We start from the raw sequence: 15376 nt of genomic DNA, 5'->3' as shown, positions 1-15376 counted from the left end.
TATATGTACTTAAACCAACAGAAATATTAAGAAGTAAATATGTTATATGAATTTTGAAATAAAGCATGGACAGAACCCCCAGGGGTACTTTCTCTGCCTTTTAGGGATACTTCATTACCAGAATTTGACAGGCACTTTCCTAAGCTCTAGCCCAATGGAACTAGCACTCAGACTTACCTTTGCATATTTTCTCCTCTGAACACTTAGGATGTAACGCTCATGTGGCAGTCATTCTGTGTTGCTATTCATGTATTCATGCATCATACTTCCAAACAGAATGTATGCAGTATGAAGGCAAACATTATTTTGTCTTTATCTCTATTGCACTTATTATTATGCTTTATATGTAGCAGATATAGACATTTAAAATTAATTTAGATTTAATTGGTTAAATTTTTAATTAAGTTAATCTAAAAATTAAGCATATTTGCTTTGCCAGTTCATGTATCCTGTAATCATTTCTATTATTAATTGTTATGCCCCACATATGCATCATTGGCTTAGGGCTGTAATGCAGAAAGCCTCTCTGTTGCAGTTTTAATCACTTATTTTATAAGATAACACATTATCTGTGCCTGACTAATAGGCCTGCTATATCATAATATACAAAAGTAAATACTGTGGTACATTTAGACAATGGAATATTATTTAATGCTGAAAAGAAATGAACTATCAAGCCATCGAAAGACATGGAGGAAACTTAAATACATATTACTAAATGAAAGAAGCCAATCTGAAAAGGTTACATACTGTATGATTCCAACTATATGACATTCTGGAAAAGGAAAAACTGCAGAGACAATAAAAAGATCAGTGGTTACCAAAAGTTAATGGGAAGGGAAGGATGAATAGGTGGAGCACAGAGGGTTTTTAGGGCAGTGAAACTACTCTGTATGATATTACAGTGGTGGGCCCATGTCATTATGCATTTGTCCAAATAGATGTAGAACATCAAGAGTGAAACCTAATGTGAACTATGGATTTCAGGTGATAAGGATGCATCAATGTAGGTTCGCTGAGTGTAATAGCTATACCACTCTGGTGGGGAATGTTGATATTGGAGGAGGCAATGCATGTGGCAGGGAAGGAGGTATATGGGAAATCTCTGTACCTTCCATTCAGTTCTATTGTGAACCTGAAACTTCTAAAAAGTATATAGTTTATTAAAAAAAATAGTAAACACGAAGCAATATTAATTCTTCAGGTAGTGTTATATAATTTATTGTGATAAGTATGGACTAATTTATAACTAGTTAGAATGTAGACAGTGGTGATCCAGCCACTCCATGTTACAGATAAAAACTAACAAAAACAAAAAGAAAACCCTGATATCCTAAGAGTTAAAATAACATTTCCAAAGTCACAAAACTGATTGAATAGAAGACCTGGATTAGAACACCAATCTTCTGACTTTTTTTTTTCTTTATTGATTTGAGAGGAAGGGAGAGGGAGAGAGAGAGAAACATCAATGAGAGAGAACATCGATTGGCTGCCTCCTGCATGCCCCCCACGAGGGATTAGGCCCACAACCTGGGCATGTGCCCTAAGTGGGAATCAAACTGGTGACCTCTTGGTGCATGAGTCGATGCTCAATCAGTAAACCACACTGGCTGGGCTCTTCTGACTCTTAGTCAATTATTTTTATACTATAAATTTGTATACTAATTACTAGATGATATCTTTAGTTACCTTTCTTATCCATGTTCAATTTCTTGAATTCTGTGATTATCCCACATTGACAATAAGCCTCTATCAAGAAAGAATGCCACCTTCTAATGATTTACATACATGCAAGGCAATTATTTATATCTCCCTAAGGTCACCTTTTCTTAAATTAAAACTAGAATCACATGTGGAGTAGAATCGGTCTTCTTGGAGGCAGGATAAGTTGCTTTCCCCTGCTATGTACCTGATTGAGTAGACAATCCAGTAGATGTTTGATTAATCCTAAATGATCTATTTGCTATAAAGACATAGTCATTGTTTGGCCAATATTTAGTGTGTCCTCTTTTGTGGCTATACAGATTTTTAGGACTTATTCTTGTATTTATTCAGTTGTTATAAAATGAATAGATTGTTCATTTTTACCTAGTTTTTCAATAATTGTATTATCCTTAATTCTTAATTTTCTTGCTGATCAGAAGATTTAAATCAATACCTACTCCTTGCAGTGATTTGTGCCAGCTCCTTTGGTGGACTATAAGTCATTAGGAGCTAAGTATTTTAACATATTTTTTAAGTAATATATCATATGTCTAATTCTCCTTAGCTCTTGCTTCTTTACTGAAAATCATAGTTTGCCATCGTAAGACCTAGTTTTAAATCCTCTGTAAGATTTTTTCATTTGAATCGGATAAACCTCGTTGGTAGTTATTATCATCATCCTTGTGCAACTCCAATGATTTTGTTTTATCCAAGTTCATTATTATATGGAAAACATTTATTTAATTGTCTTCTTATAAATTATAGTAACTTTTAAATTTCATTTAAATGCATTTAATATATTTATCTCTCAATTACAGGTTGTTAAACTGAAGCAAATAGAGCATACTTTGAATGAGAAAAGAATATTACAGGCAGTGAATTTTCCTTTTCTTGTTCGACTGGAGTATTCTTTTAAGGTAAATTTTACTAATATTCAATAAAATATTTTCTACCTCATAATTTTTTTAAATATAAAGCTGTAATAGGATTCTAAACCGGATGATAAACCTGGAGAATATTAAAAAACAAAAAGGTAATATATTTAGATTTTATGTTATTAAATCCTATTGTACATTTAAACTTAGCATTTGAAAAATCTTTTAGTTCTCCCTGGGGAATTCATTAAAGGTAATGTGTAATTTTTCATGAGATAGTATTATAAAATTAATTATTTCAATTTATCAAAATTTATAGTGATATTTTATTTTATTTTTGTTAATCCTCACTCAAGGATATTTTTTCCATTGATTTTTAGAGACAGTGGAAGGAAGGGAGTTGGGGGGAGAGAGAGAGAGAAAGATAATGATGTGAGAGAGATATATTGATTGGTTGCCTCTCGCATGACCCTGACTGGAACCAGTGATTGAACCTGCAACCAAGTTACGTGCTCTGATTGGGAATCAGACCCATAATCCTTCGGCCTGCAGGCCAGTGCTCTAACTGCTGAGCTAAACTGGCCAGGGCCATAGCAATATTTTAATAAGGCAAATATTACATTCATGCAAAGAGTATACCTGCATACCTTCTTTTTCTCCTGAACCTTTTCTGTCACAATCTATCTTTTTTCACTTAGTAATTTGTACTCTAGTCTTTTCATTCATATGAGTTAGAACAGACTTTGGTCCTCTGCTCAAGTGTCATAAACTTTCAGAAGATTCATTAAGTTGGCAGCTTTTCAGTTCCTTAGACTCATATTTGGCACCTCTCTACAATGTTGAATCACATGAAGCATTTTAATTTTCTTTTCTTTTTCTTCCTTTGTTCTTTAAATCAAATAAAGACATGTGAATTCCTGATGATGTTAAAAATCATTAATTTCTCTGACCTAATATAGTATATAAAATGCAAATGTTCTTACTTTTTCAAATTGTTTATAACAGAGTTATTCCTTTGTATATACATTATAACATTAAGTTATTGCCACACTGTTTAATTGTTCAAGAGTTAAGTGTTCCCTGCAAGAGCAAGAAGAACAAAAATGCCAGACTACATTGTTTTAAGACTATTGGGGGGGTGGGGGGTGAGTGCCCCAGTGTAGAAAAGTTAGAGCGTTTTCTATGTATTCTGTTTCCCAGTGTTAGTAATCTATCACATGGATTTTTAAATTTGTCTGTTTCTAATTGAACATGGTGTTATCTTAAAATATTTTCTTGAGAAATAATCTTGGTTTCATAATTTTGATATATTTATCCTTTCTATTTATTTATAGGATAATTCTAATTTATATATGGTTATGGAATATGTTCCTGGGGGTGAAATGTTTTCACATCTAAGAAGAATTGGAAGGTTCAGGTAACTAATACTTTACTCTCCTCAAATCTTGCTGTGTGTTTGTTTTAAACCAAATTTTTAAGTTATTGTTAATGCTAAAAATTTATTTTATTTAACTTAGTAATTTATTATATGAAGAATTATGTGGAAACATTAATAAGAAGCCACATACTGAGTTTTTAAAGTCAAATAAAATCATTAGGATACCAATGTAAATATAAAGATAAAAAAGCAATCTATAGAAAAGATGATAGCCCTGGCCAGTTTGGCTCAGCGGTTAAAGCGTCGGCCTGCGGTCCGGAGAGACCCGGGTTCGGTTCCTGCTAAGGGCACGTACTTCGGTTGCAGTTTGTCCCCGGCCCTGGTTGGTCGTGCGGGTGGCAGCCACTCGATGTGTCCCTTCACGTCAATGTTTCTCTCTCTCTCTCCCTTCCTCTATCCCACTCTATCTGTACAAAAAATGGAAAAATATCCTCGGGTGAGGATAAAAAAGAAAAAGAAAAAAAAAAAAAAGATGATAATGGTATCATAATGATGAGATTATGAAAGATAGTTTTGCACACATTTAATTCTCTTTAATGTTGTTGCTATGTTGAGGTTTAAAAATATATACATAATTTTAAAAGAGTTTATACCTTATTAGGTTATTACAAATAAGGTCACACAGTTATTAAAACAGGTTATAGATTATCTTTACTGTGTGTAATAGTTTGTATGCCACTACTATTCATTAATAATCACCAATAGAATGAAGCTGAAACCAAGAATAGGTCAAGTCCAGCTTCATTCAGTACATTATAGTATATATTGGCAAAATTAACATGTTCAAACAGGACTCAATGATGGTAATTAGATTCATAAAAACATGATGATAGACTTGAATTATCATGAAATTATATTCAATAATGGCCAGTATTAGAGCTATTTTAGTTACCTGAAGCCTAAGCCAAAATGCATTTGGTGACCTAATGTATATATAGGGCATATGTGTCAGGCACTGTGCTAATGCAGACTAACTTCTGTTGTCCTTTCTCCTACCACCCTTTGTCCAAAGAGGCTCAGAATCCTCATATTGCCCTATAATTTTTATAATAATTCAAAGTTGTATGCTAAAGAACCACACCTATACCTGTCTTCAAAGAATATTTTGCCCATTTTCTATAATTACTAACTTTTTTGCAACTCCCCACACTTCTGTTTTTTTAATACTTGCTCCTAGGAGGAAAGCAAGTTGATTGGCATTAAGACACTGTCTTTTCTAATCTTTCACACATTCTACATACAGGGTTGGGCAAAAGTAGGACAGTTGTGAATATTCAAACCACAGAGTTTATGCTTGTATTATTATTTATTGTGGTATTTTCCCTATGAACAACTGTAAATCTACTTTTGCCAATCCTGTATACACTTGAAAGGTTGCTAACTCCCATCTTAGAAACTTTGAGGCAATGAGACTAAGTCATTGTTGAATATAGCTCTAATCAGAATCAGCAGAAATTATTATGATTCTCTACTTAAATAGCATCTGTCTAGACTTAAAGTTGATATAGCATTAAATCTTCCTATAGAATATTTTTTCTCCTTTCAACAATTTGATCATAGATCTGTGTAATGTTTGTGTTCATCCAATCAAATACCATTGTGTGGAAATGAATACAAAATGCCGAATGTATCTTATATTTTTTATAGAAATTTATGTTTACTTATAAGATGCTAAGTGCATCTTATATTTACAGATGCATGGAGGAAATAGGAGGAGACATCCCAGGACATACGTTTCCAAGTTTAGGGATAAAAGATCAGGACGATTTTACAATCCCCCTTTACAGTGTTGTCATTCCTTGTTATTCGACATATGATGTAGATTGTGACAGTGTTGAGATGGGGCTGAAAATGGAAGGGTATTATAAAATATAGCCCCCCAAATGTATTTTTCTTTACATATTTATCCGTTCAACAAATACTTACCGAACACCTGATGTGTATTAGGCTAGGAACTAGGAAATACAGTGACAAGCAAAAGGAGCAGCAGCAGCATAGATAATCTTTTTTTGGAATCTCTATTTCTGGTCCTACTAGATCAAATTCATGCCAACCATCTTGAGGGAAATTCTATTCATAGTTAAGGTTGTTCACTGAGGACATAAATCTGAAAGTCATTGCAATTTGTCAGGCAGATTAGCAGAATTCAGTGTATACACTAGAAGATGAAATAGAAACTCAGACTAAAAAGTCAGTCCATCCTTTTGTAACAATACTCAGAACATGGCATCAAAATCACACTGATCTATCAGTTGATCTCATCTATGCCTGTAAGATCTGTGCATATTTACACAAATACACAGCGTATACCAGTGTTTCTGTGTCTGTATATCCATGCATAGTGGAAAATTGGAAATTCAGACACGAGGATTGTGTCTATGGTTTCTGGATGGGATTATGAATGTCTTATTCTTCATTAATATTTTATTAATTTTTCTATAATAAGTATATATCATTATAATAAGAACAGTCTAGGTAAAGTGGCATTAATCTGCAGATTATTGCAATTAAAAAGCTTTTCTATTAGTAAATTTATTTAAGCACTTGAAATTTATGAGAAATGTAAATGGAACCTATGAACAGTAGCAGTGGCCATGATAGACAATCTAATTGGCACATTTGCTTTTTAATCATCCTCAAGGTCAGACATCATAAAAACATCAATATCTTCTTCTATAGCCAATAATAATTTAAATATGATGACAGTTTGAAAGTTATATTTTTCTTCAATGTGTTCTTCCACTAAGCATATCAAAGCATTATTTGAAGACAATTTAGAGATTTACTAAATATTTGGAAACTAATAAAATGTATTACATATGTTTAAATGAAAAAATACTTTTTACTCCCCAAATACTTCAACCCCATATTAATTTTTTGTATAATTTACTAATTGCTATGTGTTAATCCGTTTTATAGAAATCCAATGTTTTGTTTCTTTGTAGTGAACCCCATGCACGGTTCTATGCAGCTCAGATAGTGCTAACATTCGAGTACCTCCACTCACTAGACCTCATCTACAGAGATCTAAAACCTGAAAATCTCTTAATTGACCACCAAGGTTATATCCAGGTATGAACTTAACATACTGTATATAATGTATTTGAGAAAACACTAGGTAAGAAGTTGTATGTATTTTGTAACTGCCAATATAGAATTTTTTTTCTTTGAGAACACAACTACTTCTCCCTGCTAGCTTAAACAGTTTATAGTTCCCGTGCTATTACAGAGAACAGTAAGTCCCATCAAGGATCCACCCTGTTCATGTCTCCTGTAATCTACAGTCATGACCTGAGCACAGGCTCCTGCATAAAGAATTAGTAATAGTTAAATTTGTGAGTACTCATTTAGTGCCACGCATTATTCCAAGTGTTTTATATGTAGCACCTACTTTAATCCTGATAATGCCATGAAGTATATATAAATACTGTTGTTATCCTTATTTTGGGTTGATGAAACTAAAGCACAGGAAGGTCACACTGGTAGAGTCAGAATTGAACCTAGACAGTCTGTCCCCAGAGTCCATGCATTTTACACTATAACACAGCTGCCAGAGGAGCCCCACCTACCAATACTGGGCTGGTTATAGTGTTTTCTTTCCGTTTCTACTATTAATAAATGGGGGCATCCCTTTTTGTATAGTCATCCCATCTCCCCAATGATGCATTTGCACTTCTGATGATATAATTAATGGCAGAGGGCTAATTGCATTTAAGAGATACTTCTAGCACTGCTTCATTTTTATTAAGACCATTACTTTTTTTGGTTAATTTGCTTCTTTGTTGGAGCCAGGAAAAGGTTATTTAGCCTGGGTGGTTTCAACTACATTCACTAAATAGTGGCCCTTGTGGATTAGCCTCAATTACATTGAATTAATTTGTTTTTCCTGGTTTTCATTTTAACCCTGATTTTAAACTTTCACCGTCAGTACAATAAATGCATTTGTTGTGAGATAGTAATGTTCACAGGGTTTTGTTTTTTTTCTTTTATAGGTCACAGATTTTGGGTTTGCTAAAAGAGTTAAAGGCAGAACTTGGACATTATGTGGCACTCCAGAATATTTAGCTCCAGAAATAATCCTCAGCAAGGTATGTTTATACTGTCATTACATAAGAAATAGAAGCATAAGGCATGCATCAATGTGGACTTTTATGTAAACAGTCTATTGATCTAATTTTACATTATTTAACCTAAATTATGAATTTAAATCTATTTCTGCATAATTACTAAAAAATAATTATTTTGAGTCTATTACTAATGCCAAAAACTCTGTATCTAATAAAAATAATATTAATAGATCTAACCTCTAGATCCATGTTTTAAAGCCAAAAGCATGACATTTTCATAATCATTCCCAATGTCAAGAGCGCGAGGAAGCCTTGCTGTAGGTTACATCAAGAGGCAAATCTAAAGATGTGTTCATGGTCAGTTCTCTGTTTCAACTTTACCACTTACGTGACAGGAATTTATGTTAATTATTTTTTAATTTTAGTTTAAAAATAGGAATATTACAGCAGTTGAGTATAGTCTTATTGAAGACAGTTCTACTTCTCCAAACAATGAAATGTGGTGAGAGAAACTTGTAATCACATCTGAAAGAATGGTGTAACTTCTCTTTTCCACGACCATTCCTTAGTGGAGAAAACTAGAAAGGAGAAATTAACAATAACTGACCACAAACAGGAACAAGAAAAGAGGAAGGGCTAAGACACAAGCCTCAATATTTAGAAACTCAATACCTACCCTCTGAGTAACTGAAAATAGCTAACCTTATAGAAGTATTAGAATAACATAAAAGATTTTTTTCAGCTTTCTCTCATTCTCTTTCATACTTTAAATCTTTTACTTTTTAGCCTTTTAGAATCAAAATATCATTGCTATTAACACATATCATTCTTAACTATACTTAACAAATACAGGGCATGGCAAAAGTAGGTTTAAAGTTGTTCTGTATGAAAAATAATATAATGATAAATAACAATATAGGAATAAATTATTTTTCACATACAACTGTAAACCTACTTTTGCCCCACCTAGTGTTTTCTCAAATACAATGACAAAACTTTTTAAAATGTATATATATATAGTAAAAGTAATAGATGTTCAATGTACAAAATTTGGAAAATACAGAAAAATATAAAGAAACAAAGAACCCTATAATATCATCACCCAGAGGCAGCCATTTTTTAAAAATCACTTTAATATATTTTTATACGCATGTTACCTTACTTGAGATAGAGTGAAGGTACAGTTTTGTATTCAGATTTTTTCACTTGAATGATAACAAGTGTGCAAACATTCTAATGAATTATTTGCAAATGTAATCACAAAGTATTTCACCGTTCTTTTATTATTGAATATTCAGGTTGTTTCCTTTTTTATTTTTTTCTATTATAAATAACTGTGATAAATGTCTGTGTGCATAAGCTTTTTCTGCATTTCAAATTATTTTTTAGGATAAATTCCTAGAAGTGAAATTAGTGGGTCAAAGAGTATGAACATTCTTAAGGCTCTCGATACATATTGCCAAAATGCTTTCCAAAAAGATACTAACATTTCATACTCCTATCAACAGTATGATTCACCACAGTCTCTTTAGCATTGGGTATTCTTATTTTTTAAATCATTACTAATTTAATAGGCAATAAATGATGTTATTTTAAGTCTCATTTCTTTATTAGACTTGTTTTAATACTTGTAGCCATTTTGGTATTTCCCCCCCGCCATAGACACCTTCCTCCCCTTTCCACCCCCACCCCACCCCCAGCATTGTTGTCTATGTCCATTGGTTACACTTACATGCATATAAGTTCTGTCATTTATCACATCTATCTCCCCCCGCCCCCCTTCTCTGAGGTTTGTCAGTCTAAACGGTAATCCTTTCTATGTCTCTGGGTCTATTTTATTCATCACCTTATTTTGTTTATTATATTCCACAAATAAGTGAGATCTTGTGGTATTTGTCTTTCTCTGATTGGCTTATTTCTCTTAGCATAATGCTCTCCAGGTCCTTCCCTGTCGTCTCAAAGGATAAGAGATCTCTCTTTCTTACGTCTACATAGCGTTTCATTGTGTACATGTACCACAGCTTTTTCATCCAGGCACGTTTCTTATGAACATTAGCACACAGTTTAAAACACAGAAGTCAGAGTTTAGTAATAGGATCTGGTTTAACATTCCATGCTTTCATTATAAATGAAAGTATTAATGAGTTATATTAAAAGAGCTAAGCAGCCAGTGATTCTCACATCAATGTTTCTGTCTCTCTCTAAAAATTCAATAAAAACATTTTTTAAAAAGTTAAGCAAAGTTGACACCCATTTCTATTAGCAAGATAAAGTGCTGTTCCTATTATATTAGTCTCTTCCTTTTTTTTTTATTTGTTTGTTTTTTTATCTTTATTGAATGTATTACAGATGTTCCTCATTTTTCCCCCATTGACCCCTCCTCCCCAATACCCCCACACACCTTTCCCCGAACCGCTGTCTGTGTCCATTGGTTATGCATATAAGTTCTTTGGTTTATTTCTTCCCACCCCCCCAACCCCCTTCCCTTTGAGGATTGTCAGTCTACCAACGAATTTGTACTTCTTAATCCCTTCACCTTTTTCACCCATTTCCCCAAGCCCCCTCCCATCTGGCAACCAACAAAATGTTCTCTGTGTCTATGAGAATGTTTCTGTTCTGCTTGTTCATTTTGTTTGTAGATTCCATTGTCGATAGATATGTATTCATTGCCATTTTGTTTGTTCATATATTTTATCTTTTTCCTCAGAAAGACCCTTCATCATTTCATATAATAGCAGTTTGGTGGTGATGAACTCCTTTAACTTTTTCTTGTCTGGGAAACTCTTTATATGGCCATCGATTCTAAATGACAGCTTTGCAGGATAGAGTAATCTTGGTTGTAGGTTCTTGCTTTTCATCATTCTGAATACAGTGATACCTCGGTTCTCGAACGCCTCGGATTTCGACCAAATCGGTATTCGACCAGGAGATTCGAGAAACTTTTGTCTTGGAATCCGAACAAATATTTGGAACTCGAACTTCCGAGATGAGCCGAGTTGAGCCGAATGGCGTTCATTCGGCCCAGCGCGCCTTGCTTGCGTCATCAGTGTGAGTGCAGAGAGTCACGCTTTGTGGAGAGAGTCACGCTTTGTGGAGAGAGTCACGCTTTACACTGAATTTAACCCTTAGACATACTGTACACTTTTATTTCTTGTTGAGACTTATGTTTTTCTACATATTATATACAAATTAGGCCAGTAAATAGGCATTTTCTGGGGCTTGGAACAAATTAATCCAGTTTCCATTATTTCCTATTGGGGGTTTCATTGCTTCGGTTCTCGAACAATTTGGTTCTCGACCGTCCTCCTGGAACGAATTATGTTCGAGAACCGAGGTATCACTGTATTTCTTGCCACTCCCTTCTGGACTGCAAAGTTTCTCTTTTGAGAAATCAGCTGACAGTCTTATGGGAACTCCCTTGTAGGTAACTAACTGCTTTTCTCTTGCTGCTTTTAAGATTCTCTCTTTGTCTTGAACCTTTTGCATTTTGATGATGATGTGTCTTGGTGTGGGCCTCTTGGGGTTCATCTTGTTTGGGACTCTCTGTGCTTCCTGGTCTTGTATGTCTGTTTCCTTCACCAAGTTAGGAAAGTTTTCTGCCATTATTGTTTCAAATAGATTTTCCATTTCTTGTTCTCTCCCCCGCTTAAAGTTGTCCCAGAGGCTCCTTACACTAACCTCATTTTTTTGGATTCTTTTTTCTTTTTGCTGTTCTGATTGGGTGTTTTTTGCTTCCTTATATTCCAAATCAGTGGTTTGCTTCTTGGCTTTACCTACTTTACTATTGAATCTGTGTAAATTATTCTTTATTTCAGTTAGTGCCTCCTTCATTTCTGACTGTGCATCCATCATTTCTGACTGTTCCTTTTTTATGCTCTTGAGACCCTCACTAAGTTCATTGAGGTTCTCACTAAGTTCATTGAGCATCCTTATAAGCAGTATTTTGAACTCAGCATCTGTTAGGATGCTTATCTCCATTTCACTTAGTTCTTTTCATGGGGTTTTGTTCTGTTCTTTCATTTGGGACCTGTTTCTTTGCCTGCTCATTTTGGCTGCCTCTCTGTGTTTGTTTCTGTGTATTACTTAACGAGAGGTATGGGGCTATCTGAGACCAGATGCTGCTTGTTTGAAAAAATTTAGGAAAACCTGAAGCAGGATCCAAGACAGGCCAATCCTATGGTTAAGCAACTGGCAACAGCTTGGGTGAGCCTGAAATTTGGGTGGGGCAGGGCCTCAGGGAATAACCAGGGCAGGGCAACCAGTATGAGCCAGGTTGCTGGAGTCCCAGATATGGCAGCTGTCTGCTGCCCCAGGGAAGGGCTCACTAATGGAATGTTTGTCCTGGAGAAAGTCCCCTTTCCAGCCCTCGCTCCAGTGCCAAACAGCTCAGTTCTTCCCTGTCTGTCTCTGGTGCCCCTCAAGCTGCCTCCCCTTCAAGCTTAGAGGGAGTGAGTCCTATAAGTCTGTGCACGGGCCCTTTAAGAGGAGCTGCCTGAGGCTCCAGCAGCATCAGCCTCCCCGAGCCTCAGTTCCTGCTGGTTTTTCCAGCCAGAAGTTATGGGGATTCTCTTCCTGGTATTGCATCCCTGAGCGGGGTGCCTGGTATGGGACGGGGACCCCTCAGTCCTCAGGGAGGACCTTCCCAGCCGAGGTGTCCTCCTGATTTTTATTCGCCACAGGTGGGCGTGGGACCAGCCCCTCTGCCTGCGCCCCTCCTACCAGTCTCGATGTGGCTCCTTCTTTAATTCCGTAGTTGTAGGACTTCCAGTCAGCTTGATTTCAGGCTGAATCATCAGTTTTGAATGATGGCTGTTCTGTAGTTTAGTTATAACTTTGATGTGGTTCTGGGAGGACCCCGTTTACCTATGTCGCCATCTTGACCGGAAGTCCCTGGTCTCTTTCTTTTAAAAAACATGCAGAAGCAGAACAAAAAGGAAAAGAAAATCTCTCTTTATAGTATTATATTTTAGCTAATAATTTGAAAACTACTAGTTTATAAAGCTAAAATTTTGAGAAAAGGTTGAAATGTGGGGAGTGGTGAAGGTAATTAGCAGATATATTTGATTAAAGATCTGGCAAGAACTCAGTTTATTCCTTTCCATAATTGAGTTTTTTTTGTGTGGTTTTTTTTTTTTCATAATCTTTTGTGCCAGTTCACACTAATCATAGTTGATAACAAACTTTATGTATACATGTTAATATTTAAATTTATTTTTTATAAATACTTTTACATCTTAATCTTAGTGAATTTAAAATGAATAAATATCCCAACTAAAAAGAGCCTTAGCACTGTATATTTGATTCACAACACCCTTTCAGGATATGTGCTGCTGAAGCGAGCATACTCAACGCACTCGTTATACATGTTATTTGCTTTCATTAGATGTAGTCCTCGTAAAGCCCCATGAATTATCTTCTCTGTATACGTTTTAGAGGTGAGACTCAAAAAGTATGCTTAAATATTTACATTTATTAGATTCCAAATTAAGCGTTTAGCTGTCATAAGATCCTATGAAGTGGATGGGATTGTCCTTAGTATATTCACCCCCCCCCCCGAAAATCCAACAATGAAGCATATTTTGAAGTCAACTGCACTGTTTATTATGAAGTCCAATATCTACTTTTTTTTCAAAACTCTTGACATTCCTAAGCATTCTCTAGGAAACCTGGTTCATAAAATCATAGACCTGAAATGGGCTTTAGGAGGTAATTTGGTCCCAGTCCCTTCCTACTGTTGAGCAACAACTAAATTATTCCAACTGAAATGGGGAATATTTTGTCCACGATGTTCTGAATGATTTCAAAAAGAAGACTTAATAATATTTGCTAATATCCAATTTCAATATTTGGACAATCTCTCCTTATTTAATTTAAACCTGACCTGACACATTTTGTTCAGTTTTTATTCTACCCTGAATAACTCAGTACCCACTTTTGAAAAAATATCCTATGCTTTCAGCTCATTTTGAAGTCATCTATGACGTCTTTCTCTGCTGAGTGAATTACTCATTGACATTTGGTGTTGGTTTCTCCTAGGGCTACAATAAGGCAGTGGATTGGTGGGCATTAGGGGTGTTAATCTATGAAATGGCAGCTGGCTACCCCCCATTCTTTGCAGACCAACCAATTCAGATTTATGAAAAGATTGTTTCTGGAAAGGTAAGAAATATATTTCATTATTCCTCTATTATTTATTATTTTTATTATACATGAATTTTAAGCTTTGTAGATTGAAGCCATTTGACATCATCATCATATTATCCTAAATTTGAAAAATATGGAAATATCCAGAGTTGCTGCCCTTGTATCGAATATCCACTAAAGATGACAGAATATGTGTTCAATCATTGCAGTCTCTTAAGGGAAAAAAGGGCAGTTTTATAAACATGTTAGCAAAATAATAAAACATTTTCCATTTTTAGTAATTTTACCACTTGCATAACAGCATCATAGTCTTCTCAGGATTGCTTCAAGTCAACAAACATCAATAGACATTTCATGTAGCTCTCTCCTTGGAGAAATGTTTTAGGGGCTTTTAAAAAATATGCTCATACTTTTTTAGGAGACTTCTTGTTTGAATTATGTCAAAATTCAAAGTTTAAAGTAAATATAAATTACATATTTTAAAAATAATTAATAGCAATTATGTAAATAATTATTCATGTTCATTGTGATTATAATTGCCATTGATCTTTGGCAAATATGTAAATACCATTAATTTTTCTTGACCATGAGTAGATTTACTATAAGTCATCATATTTTACTTTTTTTTTTCAATCCTCACTGGAGGACATTTTTTTCATTTTTTGTTCAGATAGAGTGGGGGGTGGGGAAGAGAGAGAGAGAGAAATTGACGTGAAAGGGACACATCGAGTGGCTGCCACCTGCACGACCCAACCAGGGCCGGGGACAAACTGCAGCCGAGGTATGTGCCCTTAGCGGGAACTGAACCCAGGCCTCTCTGGACCACAGGCCAATGCTCTAACCGCTGAGCCAAACCGGCCAGGGCCATATTTTACATTTTACAATTATTCCAAAAACCTTCCTTCTTTTATATTTATAATCCCTGGTTTTGTTTCCAAAAGTATTTGTCTAGCGTTAGTCACTTGCTCTTTCTTTGGTTCACACCTCAGGTTCTTTTTTAAAAATTCTACAGTCGCGCCCTGGCCGGTTTGGCTCAGCGGTTAGAGCGTCGGCCTGCGGTCCGGAGAGACCCGGGTTCGGTTCCCGCTAAAGGGCACGTACTTCGGTTGCAGTTTGTCCCCGGCCCTGGTTGGTCGTGCGGGTGGCAG

General features: G+C 35.3%; 1 protein-coding gene across 4 annotated transcripts in view; it reads left to right on the top strand.

Moving 5' to 3' along the window:
* Positions 1–15376, top strand: part of PRKACB (protein kinase cAMP-activated catalytic subunit beta) — a 108996-nt gene that overhangs the window by 70638 nt on the left and 22982 nt on the right. For all 4 annotated transcript variants that reach the window (XM_036255534.1, XM_036255532.1, XM_036255533.1 and 1 more), the window contains 5 exons: positions 2523–2621; positions 3914–3996; positions 6963–7089; positions 8010–8105; positions 14121–14243. In XM_036255534.1, coding sequence (XP_036111427.1) covers positions 2523–2621; positions 3914–3996; positions 6963–7089; positions 8010–8105; positions 14121–14243 — 528 coding nt within the window. The remainder of the gene's footprint in view (positions 1–2522; positions 2622–3913; positions 3997–6962; positions 7090–8009; positions 8106–14120; positions 14244–15376) is intronic.

The sequence above is a fragment of the Molossus molossus genome, unplaced genomic scaffold (assembly GCF_014108415.1).
Source record: "Molossus molossus isolate mMolMol1 unplaced genomic scaffold, mMolMol1.p scaffold_m16_p_12, whole genome shotgun sequence".
Lineage (NCBI taxonomy): Eukaryota > Metazoa > Chordata > Mammalia > Chiroptera > Molossidae > Molossus > Molossus molossus.
Note: the sequence above shows the minus strand (reverse complement) of the source record. Positions and strands in the feature narration are given on the sequence as shown.